This window comes from Sciurus carolinensis, chromosome 13 (genome assembly GCF_902686445.1).
Source record: "Sciurus carolinensis chromosome 13, mSciCar1.2, whole genome shotgun sequence".
Classification (NCBI taxonomy): Eukaryota; Metazoa; Chordata; class Mammalia; order Rodentia; family Sciuridae; genus Sciurus; species Sciurus carolinensis.
The window spans coordinates 73,853,936-73,867,697 of NC_062225.1; the positions used below are offsets into that span (position 1 = coordinate 73,853,936).

The 13,762-nt window shown below is 58.6% G+C and overlaps 1 protein-coding gene across 3 annotated transcripts in view; it reads left to right on the forward strand.

Annotated features, from left to right (window-relative positions):
* Otof (otoferlin) overlaps nt 1–13,762 on the forward strand; it is an 86,572-nt gene that overhangs the window by 61,642 nt on the left and 11,168 nt on the right. For 2 of the 3 annotated variants that reach the window (XM_047522547.1, XM_047522548.1), the window contains 20 exons: nt 390–474; nt 4,443–4,602; nt 5,414–5,600; nt 5,898–6,084; nt 6,272–6,495; nt 6,964–7,072; nt 7,555–7,735; nt 7,816–7,936; nt 8,461–8,561; nt 8,683–8,773; nt 8,893–9,009; nt 9,222–9,374; nt 9,700–9,889; nt 9,980–10,104; nt 10,409–10,543; nt 11,212–11,373; nt 11,558–11,677; nt 12,179–12,340; nt 12,457–12,619; nt 13,156–13,226. In XM_047522547.1, coding sequence (XP_047378503.1) covers nt 390–474; nt 4,443–4,602; nt 5,414–5,600; nt 5,898–6,084; nt 6,272–6,495; nt 6,964–7,072; nt 7,555–7,735; nt 7,816–7,936; nt 8,461–8,561; nt 8,683–8,773; nt 8,893–9,009; nt 9,222–9,374; nt 9,700–9,889; nt 9,980–10,104; nt 10,409–10,543; nt 11,212–11,373; nt 11,558–11,677; nt 12,179–12,340; nt 12,457–12,619; nt 13,156–13,226 — 2,844 coding nt within the window. Of the gene's footprint in view, nt 1–389; nt 475–4,442; nt 4,603–5,413; nt 5,601–5,897; nt 6,085–6,271; nt 6,496–6,963; nt 7,073–7,554; nt 7,736–7,815; nt 7,937–8,460; nt 8,562–8,682; nt 8,774–8,892; nt 9,010–9,221; nt 9,375–9,699; nt 9,890–9,979; nt 10,105–10,408; nt 10,544–11,211; nt 11,374–11,557; nt 11,678–12,178; nt 12,341–12,456; nt 12,620–13,095; nt 13,227–13,762 lie in introns of all 3 variants that reach the window. The other variant, XM_047522546.1, reaches the window with a different exon arrangement.

Here is a 13,762-nt window from a genome sequence, read left to right on the forward strand (position 1 = left end):
AAAGGCCACTCCTTCAGCTGCACCTTTGTGCAATCTCGAGAGGTGGCCCCCTTTGGCTGGACCAATCATAAAAAGGTAGCCTGGTGCCTGGACACATGGCTGGGCACAGGGGGCACAGGATGGGTTTGGCTCCCTCCTGTCCCTTTAGCCAGGTTCCTCTGTGTAGCATACAACCTGCTGGCCCGTGCGTGACAGCCAGCCAGCCAAAAATAAAAACAGTGTGGTCAGGAGAGGCTGATGCTGCCCTGCCAAATGCCCCCCACTTCACCACTAAGCTAGGGTCCCCAGAAAGACTGAGGTGGTGCCACCATCAGTGGGTCCCATCCGGGCCCCATGGAAAGCTTCGCCCACTCCTGGCCTGACTGGCGGCTGGTGGTTCTGCCCGGAAGGTGATCCACTCCAAGAACCTGCTGCGCAGCGGCACCCTGGTGGGCTCCTTCAAAATGGACGTGGGGACTGTGTACTCCCAGCCTGGTGAGTAGCAGTGCGGGCTGGTCAGCCAAGGGCGTGGGGCTCAGGGAGCGGGGCAGCCATGGTCCTGCCCACCATGTCAGTTCCTGGGCTCAGCTGGCAGGGACCACAGTCTGGCGACTGTTAGCACACAGCCATGTGGCCTGCGGGGAAATGGCGTGCGCAGTCTGTACACAAATGTGGGGGCAACCGGTACCCAGTCTGGCAGGTCTCCCTTGCTACCAGACAGTCACTCCGTGCAGAGCCTGGGAAGACTTCCATACGGCACGTGGCACGTGCTGTGTGGCCGTACTTGTAGAGGGTGCAGAGCGAGGTGCTATCCTCACAGCCTGGGAAGGTCTGTGCCCAGCCTCCTGCCCCCTGAGCTGGCACCTGCCAAGCAGAAAGGACCCCTTCTGTCCTCACAGGAACTCCACTGTCCCCCTTTGACACTTGAGGGAACTGAAGCTCAGAGATGCTCCAGAGCTTGCTGAAGTCACCCAGCTGGTCAGGAGGAATGTCAGGCCATGTCTCCAGAGCCCTTCCTAAGTCACACTGTCCAATCCAAATGTGGTAGTGACACAGTCATTGCTGAATGTAGTATGGCAGCCTCTGAGGGACTCCTGAACTCTAAAAACAGTTTTTTACAAGGGACCTGGGTCACCTGAGGAGCAGCCATGTGAGGCAGTGGTTGATTGGCAGCTTTGTAAGTACCTATGGGCCAACACTGTATGAAGATGGTGAGGAGGAAACCCCAAGAGCTGGCCCAAAGGACTTGTCACCACATGGGCTACTTGGGGCCATTTTGGGTTCCAATTCCCAGTGTCACATTTTACCTCCACAAAATAGTGAGGTAGGCAGCAGCACCCCTTCCCATTTTACAGATGAGATAAATGAGGCTAGGAGACATGAAGGGGCTTGGAAGGATGAACACTTGACACGGCCTTGTGGTTCAGCCTAATAGACCCAGCTGACATACCTTCAAACTGGGACTCGGATCAGGGAATTTGAGTTCAGTGCCCAAGAACACACACATAAAAATTATAAAATCATAGAACTATTCAAGCTACATAAGACCTTAAAAACATCCAGTCCCATCTTTATTACAATGGAGCTGCCCAGGGAGATGAAGGACTTGCCTGGGTCTCAGGCTTCCAGGGCCTTGCCTTCTCCACTGCCCCACGCAAGTCATGGACCTCAGGGGAGGCCAGCTGGACTGACCATCCAGCTCTGAAAGGAACAGGGAAGAGTCAGTCTGCCACCATGTTACTTCCCAGGAAGCACACACAGCTGCGGGCCACAGTTCTGAATGTCACTGGGATCCTGAGGATGACCTCTTCCAGGGCTGAGCCATGGGTGTCCCCTATTGCCGTTGGCAGGCCTGAGTTCTAAAGTCAAGACGAAGTAGGAAAGTAGAGAGAGTAGGGGAGCTCAGTATGCCCCTGGGTTTCTGGATGGTCAAGTCCTGGTCAGGAAAGCACAGCCCTGGTGGAACAGCAGCAGGTGCCAGCACAGGCCAACCATGCCATCCCAGCAGGTGGACCCTCCCTACCCATGTAAGCACCACTCCCATTGCACAATAAGGAAACTGAGACTCACCAAGTTTAAGTAGCTGGTCCAGGGCCACACTGGGAGTTAAGTGGGTGGAACTAGGGTGCGGGCCCCACACCCGGGCTTTCCACTAGGGTAACCCATTCCTGGACTTTCTGCTCTTGCCAAATCTGCCCCTGAGCCTGGTGCCCTTTTCAGGGTGTGAGAGGCTGAAGTCACTCGGTTCAGCTGTTCAGTTGAAGCCATCTTCTTCACTCTGATGGTCTCACGCTTGACCTGATCTTCTTGATGAGTTCTTGATTCCTGACCAAACCTGGGTACTATTAGGAAGATGTTCCCAGGGTCCCAGAACTGCTGGGTACTGCTGGGAAGCTTTGGGTGGTGTCAGCACATGGTGGAACTGGAAGGGCTTCAGTGGGGTCCAGAGCCTATTCTCAGCCTGGCAGGACCCTCTTTACCCAGTCAGAGGCAATAGTAGGAAACCACTGCTGCTCTCTGCTGGAGGGGAGCTTGGGTGTGTAGGTCATGAGGAGGCCTGGGAGCTTTCCAACCAGCCAGACCCAGCAGGTGCCAGGGCCAGGTTGGAGGCAGGTGAAATGATGTTTCAGGCCACTGACTACAGAGTTGGGCTCTCAGGTTGTTCTTGCATCTCTGACCTGAGATCAAACAGTGTCAGGACCGGAAGGACCTCAGAGGTCATCAGACCAGTGTGCTCCTGGCATAGGGATCCCCACAGCAACATTGCTGATGGTCACCTAGCCTCTGCTTCGACCTCCCAGCACCCCCTATTTTAGGTATTTCCACTGTGTTTATGTCAGTTAAACAAACAAACAAAAAAAAAAAACTATCACCCACAACTACTCCCCACCACCCCCATCTACAGGTCTGGTCTGTCTTTCAGGACAGAAAACAAAACTTTTTCCCCTCTTCAAATAGCTTTAAATTTGAAAATAAAATTCATGTCACTCCTGAGAGTGTGTTACTCTCTTTTCTTGCCAAATTTCCCTAATTCATCTAACCATGTCCACCCATCTGTCCATCCACCCCTCTGTCCACATGTTAATGGACCCTGCCATTCATTTATCCATCCACCATCTACACATCCACCCACTCTACCAACCAGTCAGCCCACACCAGCCCTCAATCTGTCTCCCATTAACCATCTAGTTATCTGTTCATCTGTCCCTGCTACGTACATCTGCTCAGGCAAGGCCCTGAAGTTCTGGGGATGCCCAGGGCATGGCCCCCTCCTCTTGAGGCATGCCAGCCCAGCAGAGGTCTCCCGCAGCCTCCCCCCTCCCCCGTGACTTCCTGCCTTTGCCCTCCTTGACCCTCTTCTTGGACTGCTGTGGCATTAACTCTACTGAGACACAGCTGGGCTGGCTGATCCCCAGTTAGGCTGGTTTCTGCACACAGCCCCCTACCTCACCTCAAGGAGCCTCTGGGACCAGAGCCCTGGAGGACACAGGCCCGGGCTGCAGTAGAAAGTGGAAGAGGAGGAAGGAGGCAGGGAGGCAGTCCTGAGCCCCTGGGGATTCAGTGCCCACCCAAAACACAGGGAAAAGCCCCGCACAGCCAGGCTTCCCCTCTGCCTCCTTCCACCTGTGGTTTAACACCAGCCTGAAAGAGTAGGCTTCCTGAGGTGCCTGTCCTTTGCTCCACACTGTCCTAGGTCCTGGGGACCCTGGGATACTAGTCCCTGTCTTTAGGAGGCTCTAGTCTAAAACTGGGGCCAAGCAGATAATTACAGTGAGGTGGGTGACAGATATTCAAGGCAGCAAGAGCTCCAGAGAGGCCAGGAGCCATGTCTGTGTGGAAGTCGGGGCAGATGCGAGGAGGAGACCCCGGGGCCACTGAACAGGGAGGGAAGAAGAGGGACAGGACTCACTGGGCAAGAACACAGCAGCCTGGAGGTGGGATCAGCAGGAGCTCAGAAAGGAATGGGGGCTTTGGGGAGCATCGTGGAGGGAGAGACGAACCAGGCAGGAAAAGCCACATCAAGCCCTTGGGCTTCCTAAGGCATTGGGGAGCCCCAGAAGGTTTGGAAAGGGGGGAGGTGATAAGGTAGGAGCCGCCACTTCGGATACCCTGTCTGGTGTCTGTGTGTGCCTGGCTAGAGTGGTGACAGTAGGAGAAGCCACAGGCCAAGAAACCCAGTTAGGAGGCTCATCGCTCAGAAGCCACACCACACATCAGGGTATGGCCTGGGCGGCTCGTCCAGCTGCACCGCTCCAGACCAGTTCCCCCGCTCCAGACCAGTTCCCCTCGTCTCTCCCTGGCCCAGACACAGGCAGAACTGTGGCCCCTGGTCTCTGGGACCTGCAGCCTGGGGTCCCTAGAGGCCAAAAACGTGCTGAGCTCTTTTAGGTCTTCGGTCTACCCTGATGGTGGGAAGCTGTAGGGGCGGGGACATGGGTACAGCACCCTCGTCACCACCACAGAGCACCAGTTCCATCACAAGTGGGCCATCCTGTCAGACCCTGATGACATCTCGGCTGGGCTGAAGGGCTATGTGAAGTGTGACATCGCTGTGGTGGGCAAGGGGGACAACATCAAGACACCCCACAAGGCCAACGAGACAGACGAGGATGACATTGAGGGGTGAGCCCCATCTCGCCCCAGCCCTTCCTTTCCCCAGAAGAGCTCCTGGCGTGGGCTCCAGAGCTCTTGTGTCCACCTCCCGTACCCCATTCCCGCCCAGGTATCCACACAGCCCTGCTCTTCCTGGAGGCCCTGGGGCGGGGCAGCATCGGTGGGCAATGGAGGACAGTTAGGAATGACAGTACTTTGACTGGCAGACTTCTGGCTCTGAGGAATCTGGTAGGAGGGTAGTCGCTGCAGGCCAGCTTCCAGAAGCTGCCAGGTCTGGAGGGTGCTAACAGGAGACACCCAGGAGAGCAAGGAGATTCCGTGTGTGCCGTGTGGAAGCAGCAGATGAGGCTTTTGAGAAATATCCTGGGACCTCATCTGCCTCAGTGGACAGAGGGCAGGATCCAGTGACTCAGGTCTTCCTGGGCTGGGGAAGGAAGAGCAGCTGCTTCTGAAGTTTTGGTCTGGGGGACGAAGGATGTGGCATAAAGCTGCACAAGTTGATCATAGTAGTAAGACTGGCACCCGCTCTACGATTCACAAAGTGCTACCCCACTGTAACCTATTTGAGTATTTCATTGTTTTCCGGGGAGGTGGATTTTATCGTTCCCACCTTACTGGTGAGGACACGGGCTCAGGGTGATGGGAGATTTGCCCTGCTTCCCGCCGCGGGTGGGTGCTGTGAACTTGGGTGTCTTTAGTCTACATCTGGCCTCTCCGCTGTCCGTCACGGGTTGGGCCAGACCCCAGGGTAGGCAGATGCAAGGAGGGAGATGGGGGTTCTGAATCTGGCCACAATGGCCCTGGCTGGATGTGCCAGCAGGAACTTGCTGCTCCCCGAGGGGGTCCCCCCAGAACGCCAGTGGGCCCGGTTCTACGTGAAAATTTACCGTGCGGAGGGGCTGCCCCGAATGAACACGAGCCTCATGGCCAACGTGAAGAAGGCTTTCATCGGGGAAAACAAGGACCTCGTCGACCCCTACGTGCAGGTCTTCTTTGCTGGCCAGAAGGTACTGGGGTATGGTGCAAGAGGCTGGGCTGAGAGTGACAGGTGTCAGAGGGCAGGGATGGGCGTGGTGGCCTGGGGAAGACATGAGGTGAAATCGGGAGCCTCCGGCTCAGGCTGGAAGGTACGGCCAGTCTGGGAATCGTCTCGGTCATGGATGGCGCTTAGAGAATGCTCCCTGCCTCCCAGGGTCCTCAGACCAAGGGCATGGGGAAGGCGAGTCTGAGAGGCCACACACACACACACACACACACACACACACACACACACACACGCCCTAACCCTCTCTCCCTCCCACCAGGGCAAGACTTCAGTGCAGAAGAGCAGCTACGAGCCCCTGTGGAATGAACAAGTCGTCTTCACAGACCTGTTCCCCCCACTCTGCAAACGCATGAAGGTGCAGATCCGAGACTCCGACAAGGTCAACGACGTGGCCATCGGCACCCACTTCATCGACCTGTGCAAGATTTCCAATGATGGAGACAAAGGTCAGCAACGGGAGCCCGGTTGTGTTAGGGGTGGGTCACAAAAGGAAGGAGTAAATGAGACCCTCTCCTCACACCATCCCTGGTGTCGACCTGACAGGGCCTTGTTTGTAGCCCCTGCCTCAAGGAAAAGGGGATGTCATGGCTGGCTCAGTGACCCAGTCCCTCCTCCCTGTCCTTGCTGCCGCAGGCTTCCTGCCCACACTGGGTCCAGCCTGGGTCAACATGTACGGCTCCACACGCAACTACACGCTGCTGGACGAGCACCAGGACCTGAACGAGGGCCTGGGGGAGGGCGTGTCCTTCCGTGCCCGCCTCATGCTGGCCCTGGCTGTGGAGATCCTGGACACCTCCAACCCCGAGCTCACCAGCTCCACAGAGGTGCAGGTGGAGCAGGCCACACCTGTCTCAGAGGTGAGGCCTCTGGGGCTGTGCTGCCCCCAGGGCCCCCTGTTCAGCCCCCATCCCACCCTGGAAGCCAGAGTCCTGACTTTGCCTTTTGCCTACCTCAAGGGGCCAGACCCCAGGATGAGGCCTGCTTCAGGGAGGAGAGGCCTTCATTCGGCCCCTCAGCAGGACCTTTTGTCCTGGTCTCCCACTTGCTTGCACCCTTCCCAGAGGTGCCCCAAGAGCCACCAGCTCCCAAGATGGTGCCTCAAGTCTGCCCCTCTTCCCAGTCATGGTTGTCCCTGTGGATACAGAGGCAGCTGTTCTCCAGGACCTGAGGCTGAGGGCTTCATGGTCTGGACTGCCTAACCCCAAAACTAGGTAGGATGCCCTCCATCAGCCCAAAGGGCCAGTCTATGACTTGCTAGAAGGAGGCTTGCCCAGGCCCATTGCCCTACTGAAGTTTAAGGATGGTTTGAACTTCCTCCTGCACAGAGCTGCACAGGGAAAATGGAAGAATTCTTTCTATTTGGAGCTTTCCTGGAGGCCTCAATGATCGACAGGAAAAATGGAGACAAACCAATCACCTTTGAGGTGACCATAGGTGAGTGCTGTGCTCTCAGGGGAGGGTCTTCAGGCCTAGGAGCTACTGGTGGTAACTAACTATCGGACCCTGCATCCCAACTCTTGGACGCAGGCAACATTGACCTCTTTCCCCTGAGTGTCCTCAGGACCCACACAGCAACTCTATGGGAGAGTACTTGTCCCCGAGAGGGGCCAACCTTCACTCTACCTTGAGGGCTGGTCTGCATCTGGGATAAGGGAAAGAAAGACAGGACAGACTTTTGGGGTCTAAAGAGGAAAGAGTGGGAACCCAGGCCAGGTCCTAGGCTGGACTTCATGCTCAGACAACAGCAGGGCTCTCAGCAAGATCCTGGGAACATGGGGATCTTTCTCCGGCTGATGTTCTGTCCTATCTGAGCCCCGTTCTCTGACTTTGCCTCTTCCTAAGAAACATCTAGATTGAACAACTCTTGGGGCCCAGTGGGGAAAGGATTCTCCTCTGATGCCCCATTCTGTGTCCAGGCAACTATGGGAACGAGGTGGATGGCCTAGCCCGACCACAGCGGCCTCAGCCCAGAAAGGAACCTGGGGATGAGGAGGAAGTAGACCTGATCCAGAACTCCAGTGACGATGAGGGTGACGATGGTGGGGACCTGGCCTCAGTGTCCTCCACCCCACCCATGCGGCCCCAGATCACAGATAGGTGGGCTCACCCTCCTGTGGCCTGGTCCTCCCACTTCCTGTGGCCCTGGATCTCAACCCCCCCAACACCTCCCACCCCAGGAACTATTTCCATCTGCCCTACCTGGAGCGTAAGCCCTGCATCTACATCAAGAGCTGGTGGCCAGACCAGCGCCGACGCCTGTACAACGCCAACATCATGGACCACATCGCTGACAAGCTGGTTAGGGCCAAGCGGGGGCTGGGAGTCCTAGGGAGTGGGTGTGTCTAAAGGGCTCGCCTGCAACACACAGGCCATCTGTCCAGAGGTTTGTCATGTGGCAGAGCAAGGGGCTGCAGGAATGGCCCCAATAAAACCCCTGACCACCCCCTGCCCAGAGCTCTGGAATGGAGTCTGAGGATCCTGGCCCCTCCAGGCCTGGGGTTCCCTGGAGGCAGCTAGGTAGGCCCCGTGTCTCTAGTAAAGTAGGCATCTCTCCAGCCTTGAGCCCTGCACAGCCCACCAGGGTCACAGTCAGAGGTGACTTCTTCCTTCAGGAACTGAGGGCCCTTCAGATAGCAAGGTCTCCAGGTTCTACAAAAGAACCTGGGGAGTCGGTTGCCTCCTCACGATGAATAAGGAATGGCCCTATGAGAGGTCCCAGGTCACTAAGCCTTTCTTCCCTGCTGATGAACCTGGAGGAGACATTTGGGGAGGCCCAGGGGGCAGGCCATGGCCCAGCGTGAACCCACACCCCTGGTTCCCAGGAAGAAGGACTGAATGACGTACAGGAGATGATCAAAACGGAGAAGTCCTACCCTGAGCGTCGCCTGCGGGGAGTCCTGGAGGAGCTCAGCTGTGGCTGCCAGTGAGGGGACAGAGGGGCAGCAGGACGGGTGGGCGTGGGCAACTAGACGGAGAGGCCCTGGACCAGCCTGGGAAGAGCAGGAGATGCCCACAGGCTGAGCCCTGGCTCCCTCCCTCCCCAGCCACTTCCTCTCCCTGGCTGACAAGGACCAGGGCCACTCATCACGCACCAGGCTGGATCGGGAGCGCCTCAAGTCCTGCATGAGGGAGCTGGTGAGGACGCACTGGACCCCAGGGATGGAGGGAGGGTCTGCCTCTGAGGTCACAGCCCCTGGGTCATGGCCCCAGCAGCCCCCCAACAGCTGATCTCCCCCTGTACCCCGCCCCCACAGGAGAGCATGGGGCAGCAGGCCAGGAGCCTGCGGGCTCAGGTGAAGCGGCACACGGTGCGCGACAAGCTGAGGCTGTGCCAGAACTTCCTACAGAAGCTGCGCTTCCTGGCAGACGAGGTGCGTGGTCTGCGGGGAGGACAGGGGCTGCACAGAACTGGGTGGGTCAGACTCTCTGTGCGGCCCCTCCAGCTCAGATGGCTGGAAGACCCAGGCCCGGGGTCCTTCCCTCCAGGCCCCTCTGCATCCAGGTCCCGCCCTCAGGCCAGGCAGGCTCCGGGGCCACGGTGGAGAAGACCCTTTCCCCTGACCGCTGCCCTCCCCCGCCGTAGCCCCAGCACAGCATCCCGGACGTCTTCATCTGGATGATGAGCAGCAACAAGCGGGTGGCCTACGCCCGGGTGCCCTCCAAGGACCTGCTCTTCTCCATCGTGGAGGAGGAGCTGGGCAAGGACTGCGCCAAGGTCAAGACCCTCTTCCTCAAGGTGCCACGGGGATGGGACTGGGGTCGGGGGAACCTGGGTTCCTCTCAGGGTCCCACTGAGGTCCATCAGGCCTGAACCGATGGGACAGGATCCTCAACTAACTTGAGTTCAGAAAAGGGCAGGAAAGAGAATGGAGGGGAAGAGGGAGGAGCGATGGAGGCCCCGCCCAGCCCATCCCCCGTCCCCACCCCACCTCAGCCCGGTGGGATGGCTGGGGTGGGGAGCTCCCATGGAGGCCTCCACCAGCCCTCTGTCCCTGCCCCTACCCCTCCTGGTGCGCCCTCGCATTGGCCAGGCTCCTGGTGACCCCAAGCCTGCCCCCCAGCTGCCAGGGAAGCGGGGCTTCGGCTCAGCGGGCTGGACAGTGCAGGCCAAGCTGGAGCTCTACCTGTGGCTGGGCCTCAGCAAGCAGCGGAAGGACTTCCTGTGCGGCCTGCCCTGTGGCTTCGAAGAGGTCAAGGCAGCCCAGGGCCTGGGGCTTCACTCCTTCCCGCCCATCAGCCTGGTCTACACCAGTGAGTGCGGACTCCTCAGCCTGGTGGGCCCCTCTGCCCGCCCTCTCCCCTGAAGGGCTGTGCAGGGCCTCAGTCTGCTCTTCCCCACAGAGAAGCAGGCCTTCCAGCTCCGAGCTCACATGTACCAGGCCCGCAGCCTCTTTGCCGCCGACAGCAGCGGGCTTTCTGACCCCTTCGCGCGTGTCTTCTTCATCAACCAGAGCCAGTGCACCGAGGTGAGAACACCGGAGGCCTCGGAGCTTGTGGGCCCTGAGAGCTAGTTCCCCTGTCCCTTAGACCTGCAGGCCCAGGTCCCACAGGCAAGGACTGCAACTTTGATTGAGGTGACATCCACAAGACAGAGAAGATGGGAAGACTTGGTCAGGGTTCTAGAAACAGACCTCATATTCGCCTTGACTTTAAGATTTCTGAAACAGTCAGGGCACCTGACATTCCTGCTCCCGGCTTCCCTGGAACCCTGACTAGGAGTGGAGTCTGCCACTCACCATCACGTTCCCTGCCTCCCACCCCATGCTGCAGGTGCTGAATGAGACACTGTGCCCCACCTGGGATCAGATGCTGGTGTTTGACAACCTGGAGCTGTATGGAGAAGCGCATGAGTTGCGGGATGATCCCCCCATCATTGTCATTGAAATCTACGACCAGGACAGCATGGTACGAGTGGGAGCTGGCACCGGGACCCCAGCAACACCATACCTCCCCCTTGTTCCCTGCACTCAACCTGCTGGCCTCCTGCCCACTCCCTCCTGGGCTGGTGCTGCCTGGGACGCCGTCCCTCCAGGTGTCTCCTGCCCACCCGCTGCAGCCTGACCTTTCCCAACACTGAACCTCTGGGATCTCGGGAGTCAGGCCAGGGCATCCTCACCTCCTGGCACAGACACACAGAGCCCAACGTCCTCAGGAGATGAGCCAGAGAGTTCTACTCTCACCCCAGGGAACTTGGACTCCCTGCCCACACTTATCAGTCTGTAACAGCCTTGCAGCTTTCCATGGCAGGGGATAGGGGGCACCTGGAGTGGGGAGTAAAGGATTGGGATAACCCCCCCAAGAACTGGGAAGCCACCACTCTCCCTACAAACCACCTCACCCATTGAGGTGTCCCCAGAGAGCTCTGCACTAGAATAGGAGGACCTTACTTCTGGTCCTAAGCCCTGAGTCTGCCATTCACTGCCTGGCCCTGAACAAGCCTTTGGTTGTCCCCGAGACTTGATTTTCCCCATCTGTAAAGTGGGTGAGCACCCCTGCTCCTTACATCCGCTCACCAAATGAGATGACAGGTGTGAACACAAGTGCAAGAGGCCACCTGGGTTGTTTGGTGTCAGGGCAAAGCTGACTTCATGGGCCGGACCTTTGCCAAGCCCCTGGTGAAGATGGCAGATGAGGCATACTGCCCACCCCGCTTCCCACCCCAGCTGGAGTACTACCAGATCTACCGTGGCAACGCCACGGCCGGAGACCTACTGGCTGCCTTCGAGCTGCTGCAGGTGGGTGGCAGGGAACGGGGCTTCTCTCCTCCCCATGCTGCTGTGAGGCCAGTGGGACCAAAGCAGAGGGCATGGTTCTCAGGGGCCTGGGCCATCCGGCCTTCCTTGTCTGCCCTGATCTCATGGGGGAAAGTCTCCTCTCCCTGGACTCCCCAGCATGTGACCTGTGACCCCAACTCCTCAGATTGGGCCAGCAGGAAAGGCGGACCTGCCCCCGATCAACGGCCCGGTGGACGTGGACCGAGGACCCATCATGCCTGTGCCTGTGGGCATCCGGCCCGTGCTCAGCAAGTACCGAGTGGAGGTGCATGGGGGCCCTGGGTGGCCCTCCCTGTCCCTCCCTGTCTCTCCCTGTGTCTTCCACCTGGCTTCCTTGTTCCCTCTCCCTCTCTCCATTGAGAGAGAGCACACGTGCCTCCACAGGCGGCAACCCTGTGCCCTCAACCCACTCCATCTTTCCAGATAAGGAGACTGAGGGCCCGACAGGGGAAGTGACTTGCCCAGGGTCATCCTCAGGAGCCAGCCGCAGACCCAGGCTCCCACCCCAGGCCAGTGCCTGCCCCCTCTGAGTCACACCAGGGTGTTCAGGGCCATTCCCAGCTCTCCTGTCTGCTCCACCCTCGACCCCTCCACACCTTCACTGTGAAGCCCCTTGAGGACACGCACCTCACCTGTTCTCCTGGCACTGCCCCTGCCCACTGAAATCTGTCCTCTGCCCGCCCGCTGCCGGTTCCTTCTCAGGAGTCCCCGCCACCCACTGCTGGCGGCCTGGATTGAGCAGCGCTCCTCCCCAACCCTCTGCCAGGTGCTGTTCTGGGGCCTTCGGGACCTGAAACGGGTGAACCTGGCCCAGGTGGACCGACCGCGGGTGGACATCGAGTGTGCAGGGAAGGGGGTGCAGTCATCCCTGATCCACAATTACAAGAAGAACCCCAACTTCAACACCCTGGTCAAGTGGTTTGAAGTGGTAAGCACAAGCCCAGCCAAGGTGGGCAGAGCTGGAGGTGGCCGGTGTGGCTCCACCTGGCGGGTTCCTCTGCCCCCTTCTCTGAAGTTCAGGCTCCATGTCACCAACACCCCCAGGACCTCCCAGAGAATGAGCTACTGCACCCGCCCCTGAACATCCGCGTGGTGGACTGTCGCGCCTTTGGCCGCTACACACTGGTGGGCTCCCACGCCGTCAGCTCCCTGCGTCGCTTCATCTACCGGCCCCCAGACCGCTCGGCCCCCAACTGGAACACCACGGGTATGGCCGCATCTCAACCTGAAGCCTGGCTCGGTCCCCAGGGGGCTGCTGCTCACAGCCTAGAGCAAGCAGCCACCAGTGTGTCTCCAGGGGACATCCCATGGTGCTGTGGGGAAGGGCAGGAAGGCAGGCCCTGTCCTGGAGGCCAGGGAAGGCTGCCCAGGGCTGCCCCTCACTCTGGAACCAGAGTAGGCCAGTGCTGGAAAAGCCCCCAGAGGTCCTCCTCCACTGGGTGGAGAAGACCTGGGCCCTTCTTCCTGGTCCAGCCCCCACTCCGCTGTTGGGCCGCCAGAGTCTCGCCCTTCTTTCTGGCTCATTTTCTCCCACCTTATTCCCTTATTCTTTACTCCTTCAACTACCGGTCCCTCCTCTCCCCACAGAAAGTTCCAGAATCAGTCTCAGGCATGCTCTTCTGCCTCCCTGACTCTCACTGTTCTTCCTGTGCCTCCTGTCTGTCTGTCTGTCTCCCTGTCCAGTCAGGCTTCTCCAGGGCTACCATGTGCTTTGCAATGGGGGACCCTTCTCTCGCCCCACAGGGGAGATTGTAGTGAGCATGGAACCAGAGGTGCCGGTCAAGAAACTGGAGACCATGGTGAAGCTGGACGCGGTAAGGCAGCCCCAGGCTGGCCTTGAACACGAGTGCCACACTCATGAGCCAGGCTGCTCCACCCTGAGAAGCAGCATGAGGTCCCTCCTGTTTCAGTGAGGAGCGTGGTTGTCAAGGGCCAACCCGATTGCATGTGCAGACATCTCCACCCCAACACCATCCTGGCACACGTGTGTGCATGCCTGTGTGTGTGTGTGTTCGTGTGCTGGAGACAAAGAGAACATTAGTAGTTTGAGGTGATAACCTGCAGTCATTTGTCCTCCAACAAATGACACTCTAGGAAATGGATCCCTTGTGAAAGCACCCATGTCCCTCCTTCCAGGAACCCAGTTTCCAAAACACCCTACAGGCCTGGGTTGGGGAAGGATTCCAGGTGGAAGCTCCTAATTCCTCGTGGCTTTAGGACGCAGCCAATTTTAAATTACTGGTGCTCTTTGCCACTGTGCAGATTTGGTGGTGCCCACATTGGTCACTGTAAAGTCTAGCGTGCAGCAAGACTGAGAGCCAGTGCTAAGAGCCCTGAGGAAATCCTCCAC